The sequence below is a fragment of the Gopherus flavomarginatus genome, chromosome 16 (genome assembly GCF_025201925.1).
Source record: "Gopherus flavomarginatus isolate rGopFla2 chromosome 16, rGopFla2.mat.asm, whole genome shotgun sequence".
NCBI classification, from domain to species: Eukaryota; Metazoa; Chordata; order Testudines; family Testudinidae; genus Gopherus; species Gopherus flavomarginatus.
The window spans coordinates 27,888,111-27,906,104 of record NC_066632.1 but is presented as its reverse complement, the minus strand read 5'-3'; the positions used below and the strand labels follow the sequence as shown (position 1 = coordinate 27,906,104).

At 50.2% G+C, this 17,994-nt stretch overlaps 1 protein-coding gene across 2 annotated transcripts; it reads left to right on the top strand.

The window, feature by feature from the left end:
• The first annotated feature begins 4,854 nt into the window (after positions 1 to 4,854).
• SMARCD1 (SWI/SNF related, matrix associated, actin dependent regulator of chromatin, subfamily d, member 1) lies at positions 4,855 to 17,312 on the top strand. 2 transcript variants are annotated; one of them, XM_050925688.1, is made up of 13 exons: positions 4,855 to 5,032; positions 5,959 to 6,146; positions 7,350 to 7,392; positions 7,501 to 7,623; positions 7,953 to 8,075; positions 9,475 to 9,591; positions 10,810 to 10,911; positions 11,043 to 11,204; positions 11,332 to 11,429; positions 11,974 to 12,109; positions 13,577 to 13,699; positions 13,999 to 14,100; positions 15,445 to 17,312. In XM_050925688.1, exons 1-13 carry the CDS (start codon positions 4,880 to 4,882, stop codon positions 15,496 to 15,498), a joined length of 1,524 nt encoding a protein of 507 aa, XP_050781645.1. In that variant the 5' UTR covers positions 4,855 to 4,879; the 3' UTR covers positions 15,499 to 17,312. The 2 variants fall into 2 exon arrangements, with proteins under 2 accessions (XP_050781645.1, XP_050781646.1); XM_050925689.1 differs by lacking the exon at positions 7,953 to 8,075.
• The last annotated feature ends 682 nt before the right edge of the window (positions 17,313 to 17,994 follow it).

Here is a 17,994-nt window from a genome sequence, read left to right as displayed (position 1 = left end):
TTGAGCAGAGAGCAGAAGCGGGCACCCAGTGCCACAAGAACTACTTTCCCAGATGTAGCCATGAGCGGGCACACTAGTGGTGAGTGGGAATCCTGTTACGAGGCCTCAGACACATTTCTGCATTTCAGCATGGAGCAGGCAAGGATGGATCCTGGGACCGGACTTTGAGTGAGGGTAAGTGCAGGGGCCCTGCATTCCAGCAATGGGCAGGCATGGGGCTGGGACACTGAGATTTAGGGCAGGAGCTGGAGCCCAATGCAGTGAAATCCTAGGCCCCTCCCTTCCCATACTAGCCACGCATTGAGCCTTCTGCCTTCCAGTGCAGGGCGTCATAGGGAGGGCTCCAGCCTGGGTTTGCTCTGGTGATGTGTACCCTCAGAGTGGGCACTGCTGCCTCCTAGCAGATGGTGACAAAACAAACCCTGTGTCATTGTCCAGAGCTAAATGGCTGGAAAACAAGGCCTCTACAATTACAGGACCTCATTAACAGCAAAGGAATTAATATGCCCAGTGCTGCAGCCTTGAGCAATGTGCTGCTGGCATTCACGGCTTCTGCATGACACATGAAGCCAGCCTGCTCCCCCAGCACTTGGTGCCCAAGGCTGAACGACCACCTGGGGCCATGGCTGGGGTAGGGCATGTCCGAGTGGCAGTGGGGTACTGATGCAGTGAGAATCAGAGGCGGCTCTATGTTTTTGCCGCCCCAAGCACGGCAGTCAGGCAGCCTTCAGCGGCGTTTCTACGGACGGTCCGCTAGTCATGCGGATTCAGTGGCATTTCTGCAGGTGATCTGCTGGTCCCGCGCCTTCGGCGTACCCGCCACCAAATTGCCACCAAAGCCGTGGGACCAGCAAACCTCCCGCAGGAATGCTGCCAAAGGCTGCCTGACTGCCACTCTCACAGCGACCGGCAGGCCGCCCCCCCGCAGCTTGCTGCCTCAGGCATGCGCTTGCTGCACTGGTGCCTGGAGCACCTCTGATGAGAATGCATCCTTTGCACCGCAGCCTGTTCTCAGGCCTCAGCATAGCCAGGGCTCAGGAGGGCTGGGAGTGGGAGTCTGGCCAGCTGCAAAGGCCAGTTCTGGAGCTAAATATCCCCAGACTTGAAGGAATCTGGGGTTTGGTCCTAGCCCGTCTGTGACATGTCATGGTGCACAGGTCACAAATGGCTGACTTGGGCAGCTGGTGAGCCCTCCATCTCAGCCTGCTTGCCTATCGCTACCCAATGCCCTGGAATGAGTTTACTGGGTTGCAGCCTAGTTCTGACATCACAAAAACCACCAAGATGGGCCCTCCTTAGCCCTCTTGTTGGTAGCTCCATGAGAGGCCAAGGGCTGAATGGGCCACAGGAATTTCCCTCTCCTCTGACTCTTAGGCCAGTCCCTCCAGGGTAGGGCTGTGGCACGTTGGTGGTGTCACGTGTGTGGGAAGCTCAGGCTCCTGCTGACAGACATGAGGTTCTGTGAAATGGCCTTGAGGCCAACACCGCTCTGATGTGCTGACATAAAGGCTCCAGGCCTGATAAAAGGGCACTTTTCACCACAAGGCCCCAGATACTCAGTCTCTATGCAGGGATGGGCTTCCCACTGCTAAGACCTGGCCTCCTCTGGGTTAGAACATAGCTGCGACACAGCAGCTTAGGACAGGAAGTGAAGAGGAAGTCAATGGTCAGTGGATGGATACTGCAGTGGGCTGTTAGGGAGACAGCAGGGAATTTGTCCAGGTGCTGATAACTTGTCTCTCATGTATGGCATCATAGGGCCTTTCAAAACCACAAAGATTAGAACCTTGGTTTTATGGCACCTCCCATGGTGTGGCTCTGCAGTCCCACACCAGGGCGCTGAGTTGAGTATAGAAACAGGCCCACCAAGCCCAGGACACCTCATCCACAAAGGAATTCCTGCCCCTACAGAACAGCATTGCATTAGCCTCCTACCTAATTAAATGGCACTTGGCAAACTTGCCACCGGATATTCCAGGCTCAGAGCCAATCAGATTAGAGGGTCCCAAGTGTCCCTTTGAGAGGCTTTCTGGCACTAATGCAGTTTGGCTTCCTGGGGCCCATCTCATTCAGTTAAGACTCCACTGTGGACACGTCCAGCTGCTTGTCTCAGGAGAGAAACAGGCTATAGCTCCATTACTGCGGCAGCCTGAAAGGCAGAGTGGATTAGAAGGCATTAGCTGATTTATCCCTGTTGGGGACTGTGGGACCCGCAGGCAGCCAACTTTGGCTGGAGCGCAGGGGGCACAAGCCATGCTACCCCTGCTGGCACTCTGGTGCCTTCACCCTGTGGATTGCGTGGCCTCCGTGAACCTGCAGGGTGAGGATTAATCATGCTGTGTGTATAAATACAGGCAGAGATAGCATCACCTCTGCCCCCTTCCCCCGCAGTAATTCATGGTTACCACTCGCTCACTGCTGGTGCTGCCAGCAGACACAGGAGCTGTGATATAATGATACAGCCCTGAAGTGAGCGCCATACAGGTAGGAGAGAGCTGGGCTGCGCAGCCAGGTGCCATGACAGGGGTTGGGGCCCATGTGGCAATGACGGTCCTTTGGGACAATCACCCTGCCCTCTGTGAGATGCACATCCCAACCACACTGAGGGGCCAGGACCTGAGCCGGGCAGACTGACCCATGGTGGATTTCTCTGGTGTAATTACAAGGCTGGGGCTGGGGCTGGGGCTGGGGCTGAGCCAGTCAGGAAGGGCAGTATAGTCCATGCACTGCTGTGTATTTGTGGCCACAGGTGTTTGGTGTAGCCTGTGTTCCTTTGTGGGTCTCCCTACCACCACCGCCATCCCACCAGACACTTGGAAATGAAACCTCATCCCTGGCAGTGTTTGGTCTCTCCTGGTTTGACAAGCATTGCTTTGTTTTAAGGCTCATGAAAATTGCTGCTGCTTTCTGTGCTGTGCTGTTCTGTGGGCCAGGCCTATCAATCACATTAGCACTGTGCAAGGAGCAGGGCTCGAACTTGCCAGCATATCATTAAATAGTGCAGGTCCTACAAAAACAAGTTGCTAGGTTTTGGGGGTGGATGGGTTACTGAATTTTCTGGCAACCAAAGTTCAGCTCTTCATCCAGCCTCTATTCCCCTACCCCACACCAGCTGCTGCAGCAGTGGGGCCTGCACCCTCCATGCCTGGCTCTCCAGCTCCTGCCATGAGCAGGATGCTGCTGCCTATCTCTTTCCTCACATGCAGAGAAGCCCCATCTCCAAAGAGCTCCCCCACCAAGCCGTTCCCTTCAGCAGCTAGTTCAGTGACCCTCCTCATAGTTTAAAAACTCAGATTTTGGTTCTTTGCCCTCCTGCTAATGTGCTTCTGCCATGATGCCCACAAACACGTGGGCCTGGTACTAGCTGGGCTGCAGTGTCTTGGGATTACAGAGGCCATGGTTGGAGACAACAAAGCACCCTATGTGACCTGATCTTTCTCCCTCCTGTCCATGTTCGACAGAGAGCTCTGCAGCTAGCTGGGAACTGCATCTCTATCTCTCAAAGTCTGAGCTTGGCTCTCGCACGTACGCTGCACTTCCAACTGGGGCTTGGTCTGCAATCCTGTCAGTGGAGTTCGATCATTGTACAACAGATCAGATTTAGGCCCAGCAGCTCTAATTCAGACCCTTGCACCCTGCACACACCTGGAAAGAACTGAAGAGCCAACATCATAACAAACCAGCGCAGGAGAAAGAGTTTTTTGTTCCAAGCTAAAGAGAATCTTACAAGTGACTTTGCACTGACATTACTAGAGCCCCCTAGTGTGCACTGTGCCCTTTCACCTGACGTGCTGCAGCTACCTCATTAAACAAAGCACAATACATTAGCCAACCACAATATTTTGCAGTAAATCTTGTGCCAGTCAGAGGAAAATGCAGCTAAAGCTTAGTCGCCAGGTAGAAGATGTCTTCTGTCTGGCAAGGAATTTACCATGCAGCCTTGCAAGCAGGACCAGATATTTAAAAAAAAAAAATCAGTTTTACCTATGGGTGGTCACACCCCAGTGTTCATACACCAGACGCCAAGGGGCTGATCCTCCTAACAAGTCTAGCTCCACAGATTTCAATGGGGCTACTTCTGATTTACACTCATGTGAGCAAGCAGAAAATCGATACCCTCAGATGATCAATCCAGCCAGACACAGCAGGTGGACTGTTAACTAACTGGCTGGGAAACAGCCCCTGAAGCTTCAGCAGAGCAGTGCTTTCCAGCAGTGCTAAGCCATGCTGCTTGGGAGGTTTGGTTCAATAGCCAGACATGTTACCCAAACTCTTTTGGAGCAAGTATTTGCATCAAAGCTATTTGGAGACAAAAAGTATTTTAAACCATTCACCAAAATTCCACCCTAGCCAGAAATGCCTGAAGCAGGGCCGGAGTTGGGTTCTGAAGGAATCACTTTATTTTCATTCAACATTTATTAGGATATTTTTAAAGCAGCAGTTGGGGCTCCCTGTGTTATAGCCAGGGGGCTCTGCGCATCACGGCACAACTGCACAGCCCAGGGAGATGCTTTAAGCCAGGCAGTTCTCTAATTTTTGGCAGCCTCCTGAAGGCTGCCTGTGTGCTTGTGTGTCCCTGCCCCTTCCTCACGGGCACTGCCCCCCTGTCCCCTGGACATTATCCCCCCGTCTGCACTGCGCACACTTCGTGGGCTTTTCCCCTTGACACTGCCCCAGTCCCTCCCCAGGGACTCTAGGCTGCCTGCAGTGCCGGCCTCCATGCGGCAGGGGAAGGCAGCCTGCGTCCCCAGCATCTCCCTGCTCCCTCACAGGGCACTCTATGGTACCTCTGGCGCCGCTCTGCCCCACGTGCTCTATGATCGGTGTCCGGTTCCGGTTCCGGTTCTTCTCCCCCTCCCCCGCTTTGTGCTGGGAGAAGATGGCGGCGCGGGCGGGTTTCCAGTCGGTGACTCCGAGCGGCGGCGGGGGGGCCGGAGCGCTGGGGCCGGGCACCCCAGGGCCCCCCGTCCGCATGGGCCCGGCTCCCGGCCAAGGCCTCTACCGCTCCCCCCTGCCGGGCGCCGCCTACCCGGTAAGGCCGGGGAGGGGGCGGGGCGGGGGTTCCGGGCTGGGCGCCGCCTTGTGACCGATACCGGGGGGGGGGAGCGTTTCTGAAGTGGGGAGTCAGGTAGGGGAAGGTGGGCGGGATCTGTCTTTGTCTGGGGTGGGGCAGTACATGGGGGGGGGGTGTACCTGAGCGCGGCAAGGGCAGCCCCGGGGTACAGGCTCTGGGGTGAACGCGGCTCGGGGACGATATGACAGCAAGCTGGGGCTCAGGGCGAGGGAGACGTGGGGAGGAAATGGGGCCTAGGTGCTTGGGGAGGGGAATTGGCAAACTATGGGGAGGGCTGTGTGTGTATTTGAGGGTAAGGATGACATGTTTGGGTGAAACTGGGGGTACCACGGGGTGGGAGTGAAAGAGGTCACCCTGCAGTGAAATCAGGGGTGCCCTGAGTAAGGGTCAATCTCCGTTAAAAAGGTGACCCTAAAGAGAATATTGAATTGGAAGGGAGAGGAGAGGCAGCCTAGAGGAAATGAGTGAAGTGGGGTTTAAGGGTAGGAAGGGGGAGAGTGGGAGTTGGAGTGATGATTCAATGCATGGAGGAAAATTGTAAGCGGCAGTTAGGGCACAAGGCCTGCAGTGGGGAGAGGTGTTTGAGATTAAGAACTCTCTCTCATAGCCAGTTTTGCAGGTTATGGTTTCTGTGTTAGTCCCATTCATTCTTGGTTGGAAGCATCCACTTCTGGAGCTGTTAGCCCTGTAGTGATCCATCTGAGTCTTTCCCAAGGAAGCCCATGAGTCACGTGGCCCTTTGCTAGCAGGGGTCACATTTAGCTTAGCAGATGTGGCTTGGTAGCCCACTTGTGCTTAGGACTTAACTGCCCTTTATTGGGCAGTCTCCATCTTTTCAGAGTTTGGGTCGGATGGAGACCAGATCCCTGTGTTTCTCTCCTCAGCGCCCTGGTATGTTGCCAGGCAGCCGCATGACACCTCAGGGACCGTCCATGGGTCCCCCAGGATATGGTGGGAGTCCCTCAGTCCGACCTGGAATGGCCCAATCTGGTATGGATCAGTCTCGAAAGAGGCCAGCTCCTCAGCAAATCCAGCAGGTCCAGCAGCAAGCGGTCCAGAATCGTAATCACAAGTAAGAGGCCAGATTTCTCACCTCGTTCTGAGGTTGATTATCTTTTCTATGACCACTTAGTGCCTCTTCATGAAGGACACCAAAGTCCTTCACAAGTTGTAGAACTATAATACCACTAAAATTCAGCCACCTCTGAGGTGGAAGGCTGGAGCGAACCAGTGCACAGCACATTGCTAAATAGACACACAGATTTTCTCCAAAACACCAGCGCACCCAGCGCACCCACCCCACCACCCCTTACAAAAGTGCCAGGAAGATTCTAATGTCCACATCAAGCAGACATGATCTGAGATGGTTAAGGAAGAAAAATGTTCATAGAGAAAACACTATCTAAATTGAAATAGGCCATTTATGACCCTCCAGAAAATAGGGACCAGATCATAAATTCTCATCCATTGTATCCAAATAAACTCCTTTGGATGCTAGTTGGCTACGTTGCAAAAATGGATTAGCCAATATTCAGTAATTCGGACACTTGCTGCTGATGTCGGAGATCAGCACAATGCTATGTTGTTTGGGTCGCTACATCTAGGACTTCTGTCCCTCTCCTGCTGCCAGCACGCTCTTATACTTTCTTCTTCAATTGTTTTGCGTGGGTGGCTCAAACTGACTTAAACTTTTTGTGCAGCTACTTCACTGGGTGATGGGAGCTTCCGATAATAATACTCAGCTCCTATGCAAGAGTAAGTTTTTTTTATTTCTTAACACAATGTCATTGTCACTTGATACTACTCAACAGTATCTCCTGGCTTAAAAAAACATATCTGTTAGAAAATCCAACTTAATATTCAATCAAGCCTGGGAGTCACTTTATATCAAAATAATATTTAACCAAACACCTCTCCAAACTCAAGGCAACCCAGCTATCCTTATCTCTTGGGAGACATGAAATGTTCAAATAATCAGGTGGTCTCGGTCTTGCAGGTGCTTTTGAGCTCTGCAGTATTGGAGTTTCAATCCTGCTGTGGCCATGGGGAGGAAGGGTGGGTAAGGAAAGTGTCTGTACAGAGACTGACAGTCACAATAAACAGCCTTTGAAGGAGAGGAGGACTGGACTGAGACAGATGTCGAGAAGCAAGTGCCCCTCATAGCAGAGTCCCAAATCTGAGAATAAACCCACATCCTTGCTCCTTTTTCTTGTGTTCTGACTGTTTGAAGGACAAACTGGTTGCCATCTTAATGTGTGTATCCTTCTTTAAACAGTGCTAAGAAAAAGAAAATGGCTGACAAAATTCTACCTCAGAGGGTGAGTGAGGTTTTTTACTTTTCCTGCCTCCGCTGCTGTAGTTCTGAGTTCTAAGCAGTTTCAGGGGGAGAGAAGCAGCGTTCTTGATTGGCTTGTGCTTTGCCATAGATTCGTGAACTGGTACCAGAGTCTCAGGCCTACATGGATCTGTTGGCATTTGAAAGGAAACTGGACCAGACGATCATGAGGAAACGTCTGGATATCCAGGAGGCCTTGAAACGGCCCATTAAGGTAAGGGAGGATAGTGCTCAGGTTTCTTGCTGGGGTGCCTAGAGACCTGTGACTTATATGGCATTTGGGTGGGTCTGTAAAGGCTCTTGAGAGTGTGATGTATTGAGGGTCAATGTCCTATCCTGGACTTTAGCCTCAGAGTGCAGTCAGGGGTGCTTGCTGACCCTCTCTTTGCCTGGCTTGCTCTCTGGTCTGGCACTCTGTTTCTCAGCTGCAGGAGGTGAAAGTGAGTCCAGATCCTGTGGTTTTTTCATTTTGGCTGTGGCCTGAGCATGTTTATTGGCTTCTGCATTTTGCTATTAACATTTAGCTGATACTTTTCCTCTTAGCAAAAGCGAAAGCTGCGCATTTTTATCTCCAACACCTTCAATCCAGCCAAGTCGGACGCAGAAGATGGTGAAGGGACTGTTGCCTCGTGGGAGCTCCGGGTGGAAGGGCGGCTGCTTGAGGACGTGAGTGTGAGGCACCCAGCCCCTCTGGGAAGGGCGAGGGAGCAGCAATAATTCTCCAGATAAGGGGAGCTAGCTAAATGGGTGTGGGAGTTAAACCCTGTTGGGTTGTGACCAAAGAAGATGCTTTCAAAGGTCTAGAGTTGGAGGTGAAGACCAACTACTTAACGTCTAGTATCAGAGGGGTAGCCGTGTTAGTCTGGATCTGTGAAAGCAGCAAAGAGTCCTGTGGCACCTTATAGACTAACAGACGTTTTGGAGCATGAGCTTTTGTGGATGCATCCGACGAAGTGGGTATTCATCCACGAAAGCTCATGCTCCAAAAGGTGTGTTAGTCTATAAGGTGCCACAGGACTCTTTGCTGCTTTTACTTAATGTCTGAGAATGGAACTAGGGGCCCTCTATCCTAGATAATCACAATGGTCCTTTCTGGCCTTGGACTCTGTGAATGTATCCTCTCTCGCTCGTCCCTGCCCAAGGAGTCTGACGAGACCGGGGAGAGGATAAGAGGGCCAAATCGGTTGGCCACCCCATGAGATAGGACACTACAATAATAACACTTAGCTCTTTATAGGTAAGAGGATTGATGGTGGGAGCAGATTTGTGGCACTTGCCTTCCCTACCTCTGAAAGCAGACACAAAGGTTGCACATAACAAGTTTGAGAGCTCGTTCCCCTCCCAAAAAAGTCTCTAGTTTGCCGTGAGGAATTGGCCTCGAGACTGGATTTGCAAACACAAGGGAAGGATCAGGGTTTATTATGGATAGTTTGGTTCCTTCTTAGCTCTTGAGCCAGTAACTGTAGTGCAATTTTGGAATAAGGCTTCCTGGACTTTAATCTTCCTTCATTAATGTGACTGCTCTGGATCTGTAGGAGGCCTTGAATCCGCCTCACAGGAAGCCAGTCAAACATGGCATTGTGTTATGGTTATTGGCAAGGGATTACCATGGAACATCCATATTGGATGTAAAATCTGTCCCAGCACTTCAGAATTTAATCCCATTACTTTTCATTTCTGAACTGTCCCGTGCTGTTGGGCTTCTTCCCCTTTGTGCTGGACAGCTGATCTGGTATATGTCCTTGAGGGACCTATGTACTCTAGCGTGTGGGGAGAATAGCTTCTGGTAATCCTGGATTCCTTAGAAAGACACAGTCCCTGCCCCTAGTGGAAAGGCAAATGGATGAATGACAGAGGATGGGGGTGGGGAAGGGATAGAACAAACAGAAAAGAGAACAAGGCAACGAGCAAGCATGCCATTGTCTCCATATTGGGGTTTTGGAGGGAGGCGTGGATTTAGTATCAGTAAATGGGAGTTGGAGGGTTCAGTTCCCATCAGTGCTGTTGTGTGTGCTGGGTGTGCTCCACTGCTGGCCTTGACTGCCTCCTTTCTGTGCTGCTGCAGGCTGCTCTGTCCAAATATGATGCCACCAAACAGAAAAGGAAATTCTCATCCTTCTTCAAGTCTCTGGTGATCGAGCTGGACAAGGACCTGTATGGCCCAGACAATCACCTGGTGGAGGTGAGCTATACTTTGTTATATCATCTCCAAATGGAGTTCAGAATCTTGGCAACCATGTCATTTTGGGAGCTAGGAACTCTTGAGTGCTGAGCCCAGCTCTGCTACTGACTTGCTAGGAGCCCTGGGGCAAATCGCTTCACTTCTCTGTCTCTGTCTGTGAAATGATGATAATGCTTACCTCCCTAAGAGGAGTTGAAGCTTGTTGGGTAAGAAGATAACAGTTTGTACCCTTTCTGCGCCATTCTGATGAATAAGAACAGTATCAGAGTCCCTTAGCTTTGCACAATTAGTGTATGTGAAACTCTAGGCAAAAGAAGCTCCTTTGAAGTGCAGAGACACAGACCACAAATACCTGTCTCCTCTGTTACCCGTACTTGGAGCAAGTCTGATAATAATAAAATAAAAATGATATATTGAGATATACCTATCTCATAGAACTAGAAGGGACCTTGAAGGTCATTGAGTCCAGCCCCCTGCTTTCACAAGCAGGACCAAGTATTGATTTTGCCCCAGATCCCTAAATGGCCCCCTCAAGGATTGAACTCACAACCCTGGGTTTAGCAGGCCAGTGCTCAAACTGCTGGGCTATACTTCCCACACGCTGGGAATGTAGCAGAGGTGGATGCATAACCTGGCCATGCTGTTGGGAATCATTCATGATAAAGCCCAACAATTCTATGTTCTACGTGTTTGCAGCACAGCTGGAATTTCAAGGACGTGAATACACTTACATACTTATTTGAAAGGAGAGTTTAAGACAGCCTCTTTGTTAAGGCAGGTGTAAGGCAGAGGCATTAGCTATCAGCTGTTTCTAGGTGTATTGAACAATTGTTGCATCCAAGCCCATTGTGTTAGGGACAGCAACATGATCCATGCCAAATAAATTAAGCCCCTTTGCAGCCACTTGACTCTTGACCTTTAAAACTTATGAGCTATGTGCTCCTCTGATGAACCCTCCTCACACTATTCACTGCAAGAGTTCCAGCCTCCTTTTAGAGGTATTGTCAGAACCACCACAACTGTCTGTAGAGTCCAGGGCACATTGCAGAGATCATATGCTGTCAAATGGACAGGATCTTTCTGGGAAGGAGTTTGTGTCATCAGTAAAGGGCAATTACAGGTAAATGTTGTGCCTGGCAAGGAGCAGGAGCAGAGGGAATGACCTAGCAGTCTGTGTCCCTAAACCACCTCCCCTGCTGTGTTTGTTTTTTTTCCCAGTGGCACAGAACTGCTACTACCCAGGAGACAGATGGCTTCCAGGTGAAGAGGCCTGGGGACGTGAATGTGCGCTGTACTGTCCTCCTGATGCTGGACTATCAGGTAGGCAGGCTGGTACGATGCAGGTGGGGAGTGAGCAGTGCCTTAGCATCTGAGTTGTGACTTGGATGAACCCTGTCTGTAGTTGCTGCATCATCTTTACCCCCACCTTTGTCATGCTCTTGTCTCCTCAGCCACCACAGTTCAAACTGGACCCCCGCCTGGCTCGTCTCTTGGGGATTCATACCCAGACCCGCCCAGTGATCATCCAGGCACTGTGGCAGTACATCAAGACCCATAAGCTACAAGATCCCCATGAGCGGGAGTATGTCATCTGTGACAAATATCTGCAGCAGGTAAAGGTATATCCAACTTAGGGTGGGGCAGCGTGTCTGGGGCAGGAGATAGCTTTGGCTTCTGTTGCCGGGAACCAGAGATTCTCCAAGCTGCCCCTTTCCACCCCACTCCCTCTTTCTCTTGCAGATATTTGAGTCTCAACGGATGAAGTTCTCTGAGATTCCTCAAAGGCTGCACGCTTTGCTCATGCCCCCAGAACCAATCATCATTAACCATGTGATCAGGTGAGATTGGCCCCTGAGGCACTGTTTGTTGGGAAGGGCAGATAAGTGAGCTAGAGAGACTTGTATGGGGAGATGCTCCTTGTTTCAGCAGCTACTGAAACTGACTGTACTTTCTCACCTCTGCATCTTTCCATGTCTTTATTCACTTTGCCCTGCATGAATTCAACAACCTCTTTTTCCCATTCATCAAGCCACCCCTCTGCAAATCCCTGCTTTCTTTCCTCCTGCCAACACTGACCACCATACTGTGCACCCGTGCTCTTATGTTTGAGCTCTGACCCTTTGCACTGCACTTGTCTAGACTAAGCTCCTGGTCCCCTGTGCTGCTGCATGATGTGCGACTAGGGAGATAGTGTTCTCCTGCTCCTCGGCGTTGCTGACCCCTTTCTCTGTTACAGAAAACCAAATGTAATGCATACATTAATATTGTCTTCCCTACCCCCACCCTTCAACCAGTGGAGCTTGGAGGTGCTAGTAAGGATGCACTCATACACTGACTCAGGCTTCTCACTTTTTCTGGGTGTTCTCTTGCTGATGTCCACAGTGTTGACCCAAACGACCAGAAAAAAACCGCCTGCTATGACATCGATGTGGAAGTGGATGATACTCTTAAAACTCAGATGAATTCTTTCTTGCTGTCCACAGCCAGCCAGCAGGAAATCGCTGCCCTGGATAACAAGGTAGGAGCTGGATCCTGCGCTTCCAGCTAGAGTTTGTGTGCTGGGATGAGGTTGGCTGGCATAGTGTTGTAGGAGAGAGCTGTTGTCAGATGCTACTGGTGTGCTGCTCTGCTCTGTTCAATGTTGGTATCGCTCGGCTGCGTGCGTGTGTTCCCTCTGTGTGCTGTCCCAGGTCTTTGAAGATAGCTGACACAGCAGCCCCGAAGAGAACCCCCAATGACCACAGAGTCTAGTAAGGTACGAAGGCACGTCGGCCAGGTTTATTGCCGTATGGACACAATGGCAGTTCCCTATAGATTTCTTAGTCTAATTCAGGGCATACTACGAGAAAGTGCCTCTTGGCAATGGACTCGGCTCAGTCAGTGGCGGGACTTTCCACTGCCCCCTCGGCCAGACAAAGACACTACCCCAGGGATGCATTCTTATACACAGGTACAAACAAGCTACACATCACTCCTGACGTATGAGGTGCAACCCCTCTATGTAGCAAGGTACAACCCCTCTATGTAGTAAGGTGCCGCCTCTCACCTTGTACATGTTAGTTCGAACAAAACAACTCTATCCATCATATTAGCCTTTTGCCCCTGTCATTGGGATGGGTCAGCCTGTTCCTTGTTATCTGTATGGAGTGTACAAGTATGCGAATGTTGTGATATCTAGTGTCCAGTACCTTTAGGTACGTCTCTTTCTGCAGCATCAGCCCTTTCCTTGCCAGTTTCTGTGAGCAGGGCCTGCCTCTGGCTCAGAGCTTAACTTTGCTTTATGCTAGCAAAGTCTTGACCATTACTTTAGTTCAGGACTTAGGCCTCATACTGGTCCTTTGATACCCAGGTTTATATCTCAGGGCCTCTTCTTACTACAAGAGTTTTTTTGCAGCTTTCAATATGGATTCATCTAGTGGCTTTATATTTGGGATCTGGAACAGTGAGGGCAAAATTTCTGCCAGGGTGGCACCATTTCTGCAATACCAAATCAGATAGTGACAATCTTTTTACTTACCAAGAAAATAGATTTGAAAGTGATTAGAGGGAAACTGGCTTAGTGGTTAGATCAGGGGACTGGGAGTCAGGACTGCTGGATCTTCTTCCTAGGTCGTCTAGCTGAGATCTTAGAGGCACAGAATGAAGTGACTCGCCTATCTCGTTACAATGGAGCAATCTGAAGCTATATCTTGGGGGGGCGGGCGGGTGTTTTTGCCAGTAGTTCCTGGTAATTAAGCCCAATATGATCTTTGGATGAAAGGTGCTAAATGTCCTGAGTCTGCATGTCAGTGCATTGGCTGAACCCACCACCCTGTCTATACAGGAAGAGGGATGTAGGGTGGGGTATATGTTACGCATCTGAGTCAACCAGGAAATATGAGAATTTTCATCTGAACATACTGGACCTTTGATTTGTCTTGCCTCTGTTGGGTTGGCCTCGTAACCTGGTTCAGCAATACGCCATTACTACATTTTTCTCTCTCAGATCCATGAGACAATAGAAACCATTAATCAGCTGAAGACACAACGTGAGTTCATGCTGAGTTTTGCCCGTGACCCCCAAGGCTTCATCAATGACTGGCTCCAGTCACAGTGCCGAGATCTAAAGGTAAAAAGATTTTTTCCCTTTTGTGTGGAAGGCAAACAGAGGCTCTGTCCATCCAATCAGACTCTTGTTCAGTTAGCAGCTGAGATACATGCAGGGGCACAATTTGCAGGTCTGTAGCTACACCGAAAATTGGAATTGAGTGCCAGGATTTCAATCTGACAGCACTGGCTGGGCCAGGATTTGCTGGAGTCTGCCTGGGGACAGTGCTTGTGGGTAGCCCAGGGCATGGGGAAGGTTGTGAGAGTAATTTGAGCAGCTGCATGACTGTGGGTTGTAAGTGCTCTCTTTGGTGCCTCCAGACCATGACTGATGTTGTTGGGAATCCAGAAGAGGAGCGTAGAGCTGAATTCTACTTCCAGCCCTGGGCTCAGGAAGCCGTGTGCAGATACTTCTACTCCAAGGTGAGCATTCCCATTTGAGGGAATCCATCCACACCTGGCAGCTGCTGTAGGGAGATGCTGTTAGCTAAAGCTGGGCATAGTGCAGCCAGGCATACGGAGTTTCAACCACCTAGTTGTGCTGATGCATCGTAGTCCTGATCTCAAGCACCCTTCTGTTCCAATCTTGGATACCTACACACAACTTGACCAGTGCACCTTGGACCTGGATTTGCCACAGCCAATCTGTTCCAGGTCCTGTTGCTTCAGATACAGTTCTGCAACTTTGTGGCATGGCCTTGTACTGCCTACTCCTGAGGGCATTCTGCGCCTAAAAATTCTGAGCACAATACTTAAAATTCTCCAAGTTTTATTTGTCAATATATAAATGCAGAGGCACAGTGGCACAGAATTCCCCCCAGGAGTAACTGCCAGTAAACACTCATCAGGGCTGGAAAGACCCTGTCAAAACTATTTGCTGGTTTAGATCCAATTAGGATCGAAACCAGGTCATGCAGAGGTGATACTAGTGTTAGCCCTCACCACCACCTAGCCAACCTCTTCCCATTTAAATCCATGGTTATTACACAGACATCCCTTTTAAATCGCAGCCAGAACCATGGTCCTTTGGCTTGGTGGGGTGGAGTTGCTTTCTAGGAGTTCCTTGTGCAATGTAGCTGTGAGGAGAGGCCGTCCCCCCCTCACGGGATGCATGCTGGCTTGGCCTTTGCTTTCAGATCTCTGCACAGGAGCAGCCCACAGGCTACTGCAGAGCTGAAGTGGGCCCTGGCAGAGAGCTGGAGCCATGCCCCAAAATCCCCTGCAAGAAATTGAAACTGCCCCATCACAGGCTTCTTGTTAAGCAAACTGTATTTAAAAAAAAAAAAAAGATTCTTTGCCCTTTATTAGCCTTTGCACATGCGCTAATTCCCTCATAGCCCTGGAGGAGAGAAGTATTGGCTGCACTTCAAAATGGGGACGTCGGAGCACAGACTTGCCCCAGCTCATACAGTGAATGATTGGTAGAGCTGGCATTAGAACCCTGGAGTCCTGATGTCCATTCCCTTCATCTAACCACTAGACAGTGCAGCCTCCCTACTGTGCAATTTGCATCCTTCAGTAGCCTGTGGAACACATTGTAATCCTGGGGGCTGTACTGAGGACAGGATTTAGGAGGCTGGGACAGGGAGCCAACAGGAAAGACATAGCCAAGCTGAGGAAGGAGTCCTGTTCTTTTCTAGGGGCTGTGAATGAGTTTGGGCTCATCGTTCCTCCACTCCCTCCAGGCTTGGAGCATTTGTTATTCAGACTCTCTTACCATTCACTGTAAGTGTATTAAAGCAGGAGATCTGGCTTCTCGTCCCACAGGTGCAGCAGAGACGGCAGGAGCTGGAGCAGGCACTGGGAATCCGCAACACATAAGCTGCCCTACTCCTCCCCTGATCAGAAGGCATCACAGCTACTTGTGGAGACTGAGTGCTGCAGAGTTCACTGTTTAGGCCCACACAACCCCCACTCCGGCGTAGAGACCTGCAGCCATCACTCACCTCTGGCAGTGTCTGTATCAATGTGACTCCAGAGCCCCATGGGGCTTTAGGGGTGTAGCAAGCAGACAGGCTCAAAGGATCACACACTTCTACCTGGTTTCCTCCCTCACTGAGACCCTTTCAGTCTCAGAGATCTTGCGAGCCAATCTTGTCTCTGCTTTGTCTGTAATGCCCCCAATATCCAGTGTTTCTGCAGGTTCAGAACTTTGAGTTCAGAAACTTACCACAGCCCCTTCTCCAAAACTGGGCTCTAGTTCTTGCACCCCAGAGAATGTGGGGCTGGAAAGCCTCTCAGCATGGGCCCTTCTGGATCTGTCACGCAGACAGAGGCCCATGGCCATTCACTTCCCAAGGTTCCATGAGACACAGCGGGCAGAGCTCCTGCAATTTGGCACACACTCCCCCCCACATGGGGGTGCTCTTGCATCATCCCTCCTTGTAGGACTCTCCTCTCCTAAGAGAGGATTTCTGTGCTATGTAGAGAATTGCTTTTCTCATTGTGTCTGTCTCCTTAGTTAAAGCTCCCTTCGTGTTCCCTAGGAGGCTGTTCCAGCCCTGGAGCATGAGGGAAACACTGGTTCAGCACAGACATGATGGAGCTGTGAAGAAGTGACACTACTGCATGCCAAGGGAGCTGCAAGCATAACTCTAACATGCAGGATTGAGCAGCAATGCAATCTTGCCAAAGGCTGCTTGTTCTTCCTGCTGCAGAGAGCAGGGAATGCACCAACTGCAGCTCCTCCTTGCAGTGGGATTATGCAGAGCATAAAGCCTTAAGGTCATTTCTTGGACCAGGCTGATGATGATCCTGCGTCTCTGCCTTTGGTGAAGTGAATGCTCCCTTGCGTATATCCGAGGATGTGAGGATGCAGCCTGGGCCTTTACCAAACAGCCCCAAACAAATGAGCAAATTAGTAGAAGTCAGGGCTCCTCTGCTTTGTTGTCTTCCATGTTTGGGCACAGAGCAGGCTCGGGGCTGTCACAGGGCAGGTGATCGAGTATGTGCAGATGGGTTTTCTCCAGCGGAGAATAGCAGCCTAGACATGGAATGAATTGCTAATGAATTAATTTAGTGGCACTCTTGTGCTCTTTGCCCTCAGGACCATGCGTGTGCGGCAGAGCCTGTTGGGAGGTGGGGGCTCTCTTCACCTGGAGCTAAATATTTCTGCTCAGATTCCTTTTTGGGACTGTAAAGTGAGCGGACTCAGAACCCAGTTGGTTGTGCTCGCCTGACTTTAGCTGTAAAATCATGTTACTGACAAACAGCCTCAACTACCCTGGAGTGTGGTTGAGGGGCTGCTATGAAATTGGGCATAAGCGTGTAAGCGTGTGTGTGTGTATGAGAGAGAGAGAGAGAGAGAGCACGCGCACGAGAGAGAGACTACTTGTTTGCGAGTAATCGACTTTCCAACCTTCCCTCCCTTCTGTCTTTGGACCCTTGAAGAATTGCCCGTTTATAGCACCAGGGGCTGAAGTCCCGGTGCGGGTTAATGCAGAGTACCGGCTCCTCGGAGCAAGTAATAGTGAAGGATACTTGGATATTGCCTAGGCAAGTGTAGCTGTTGCAGAAATACTGTTTTTATTAACTGATTATGGTTTTTCATGGACCAAAATTTTTTTTGTACTGTATCCTTGTAGATGTCACACAATTTTAATAAAAGCCTCCTGTGAAGGAAGCCGTTTGCCCTCCTTCTGTGCTGGCGAATGGCAGTTTGCAGTTTTGTAACAGCCAGCTCCTGTCACATAACTACTGTGGAAGGGATGAAATGACTTCCTGCTTGCACCTGCAAAACCCCCTGTGTAGTAGGACCTCTGCTCATTGAGAGAGGGCAAGCAAGAACACTAGACTCCACTCCCGTTTAAAAGGAAGACAGCTTGTTTATATGGTCCAAATTTGACTCACCTTAAAATTGTGTGGAATTTGGAGGGTGCTACTTTATTTATAGGGCCCTATCAAATTTATGGCCATGAAAAACATGTCATGGACTGTGAACTCTGGTCTCCCCCCTGAAATCTAGTCTTTTGTGTGCTTTTACCCTATGATAATCACCACTCCCATAACCACTTTGGTCATTGGGGCACCATCACTGATGAACAATCAACCAATTGTCTCCACCCCTGATAATTGTGTGTCAGTGCTTGAGTCTCCGTGATGCTTGAGTCTCCGTGAAATCCATTCCTGTCCACTCTTTTATGTTGTCAATCCATCTCTTCTGTCTACCTCTTCTTCTCTTCCCCTGAACTGTCCCTTGGAGGATGATCTTGGATAGGTCAGATCTTGTTACGTGGCTGTACCACTTCAGCTTGTGCTTCTTCACGGTCACCAGGAGGTCTTCATATGACCCAGCGCATTGGGCGATGATGTTGCGGA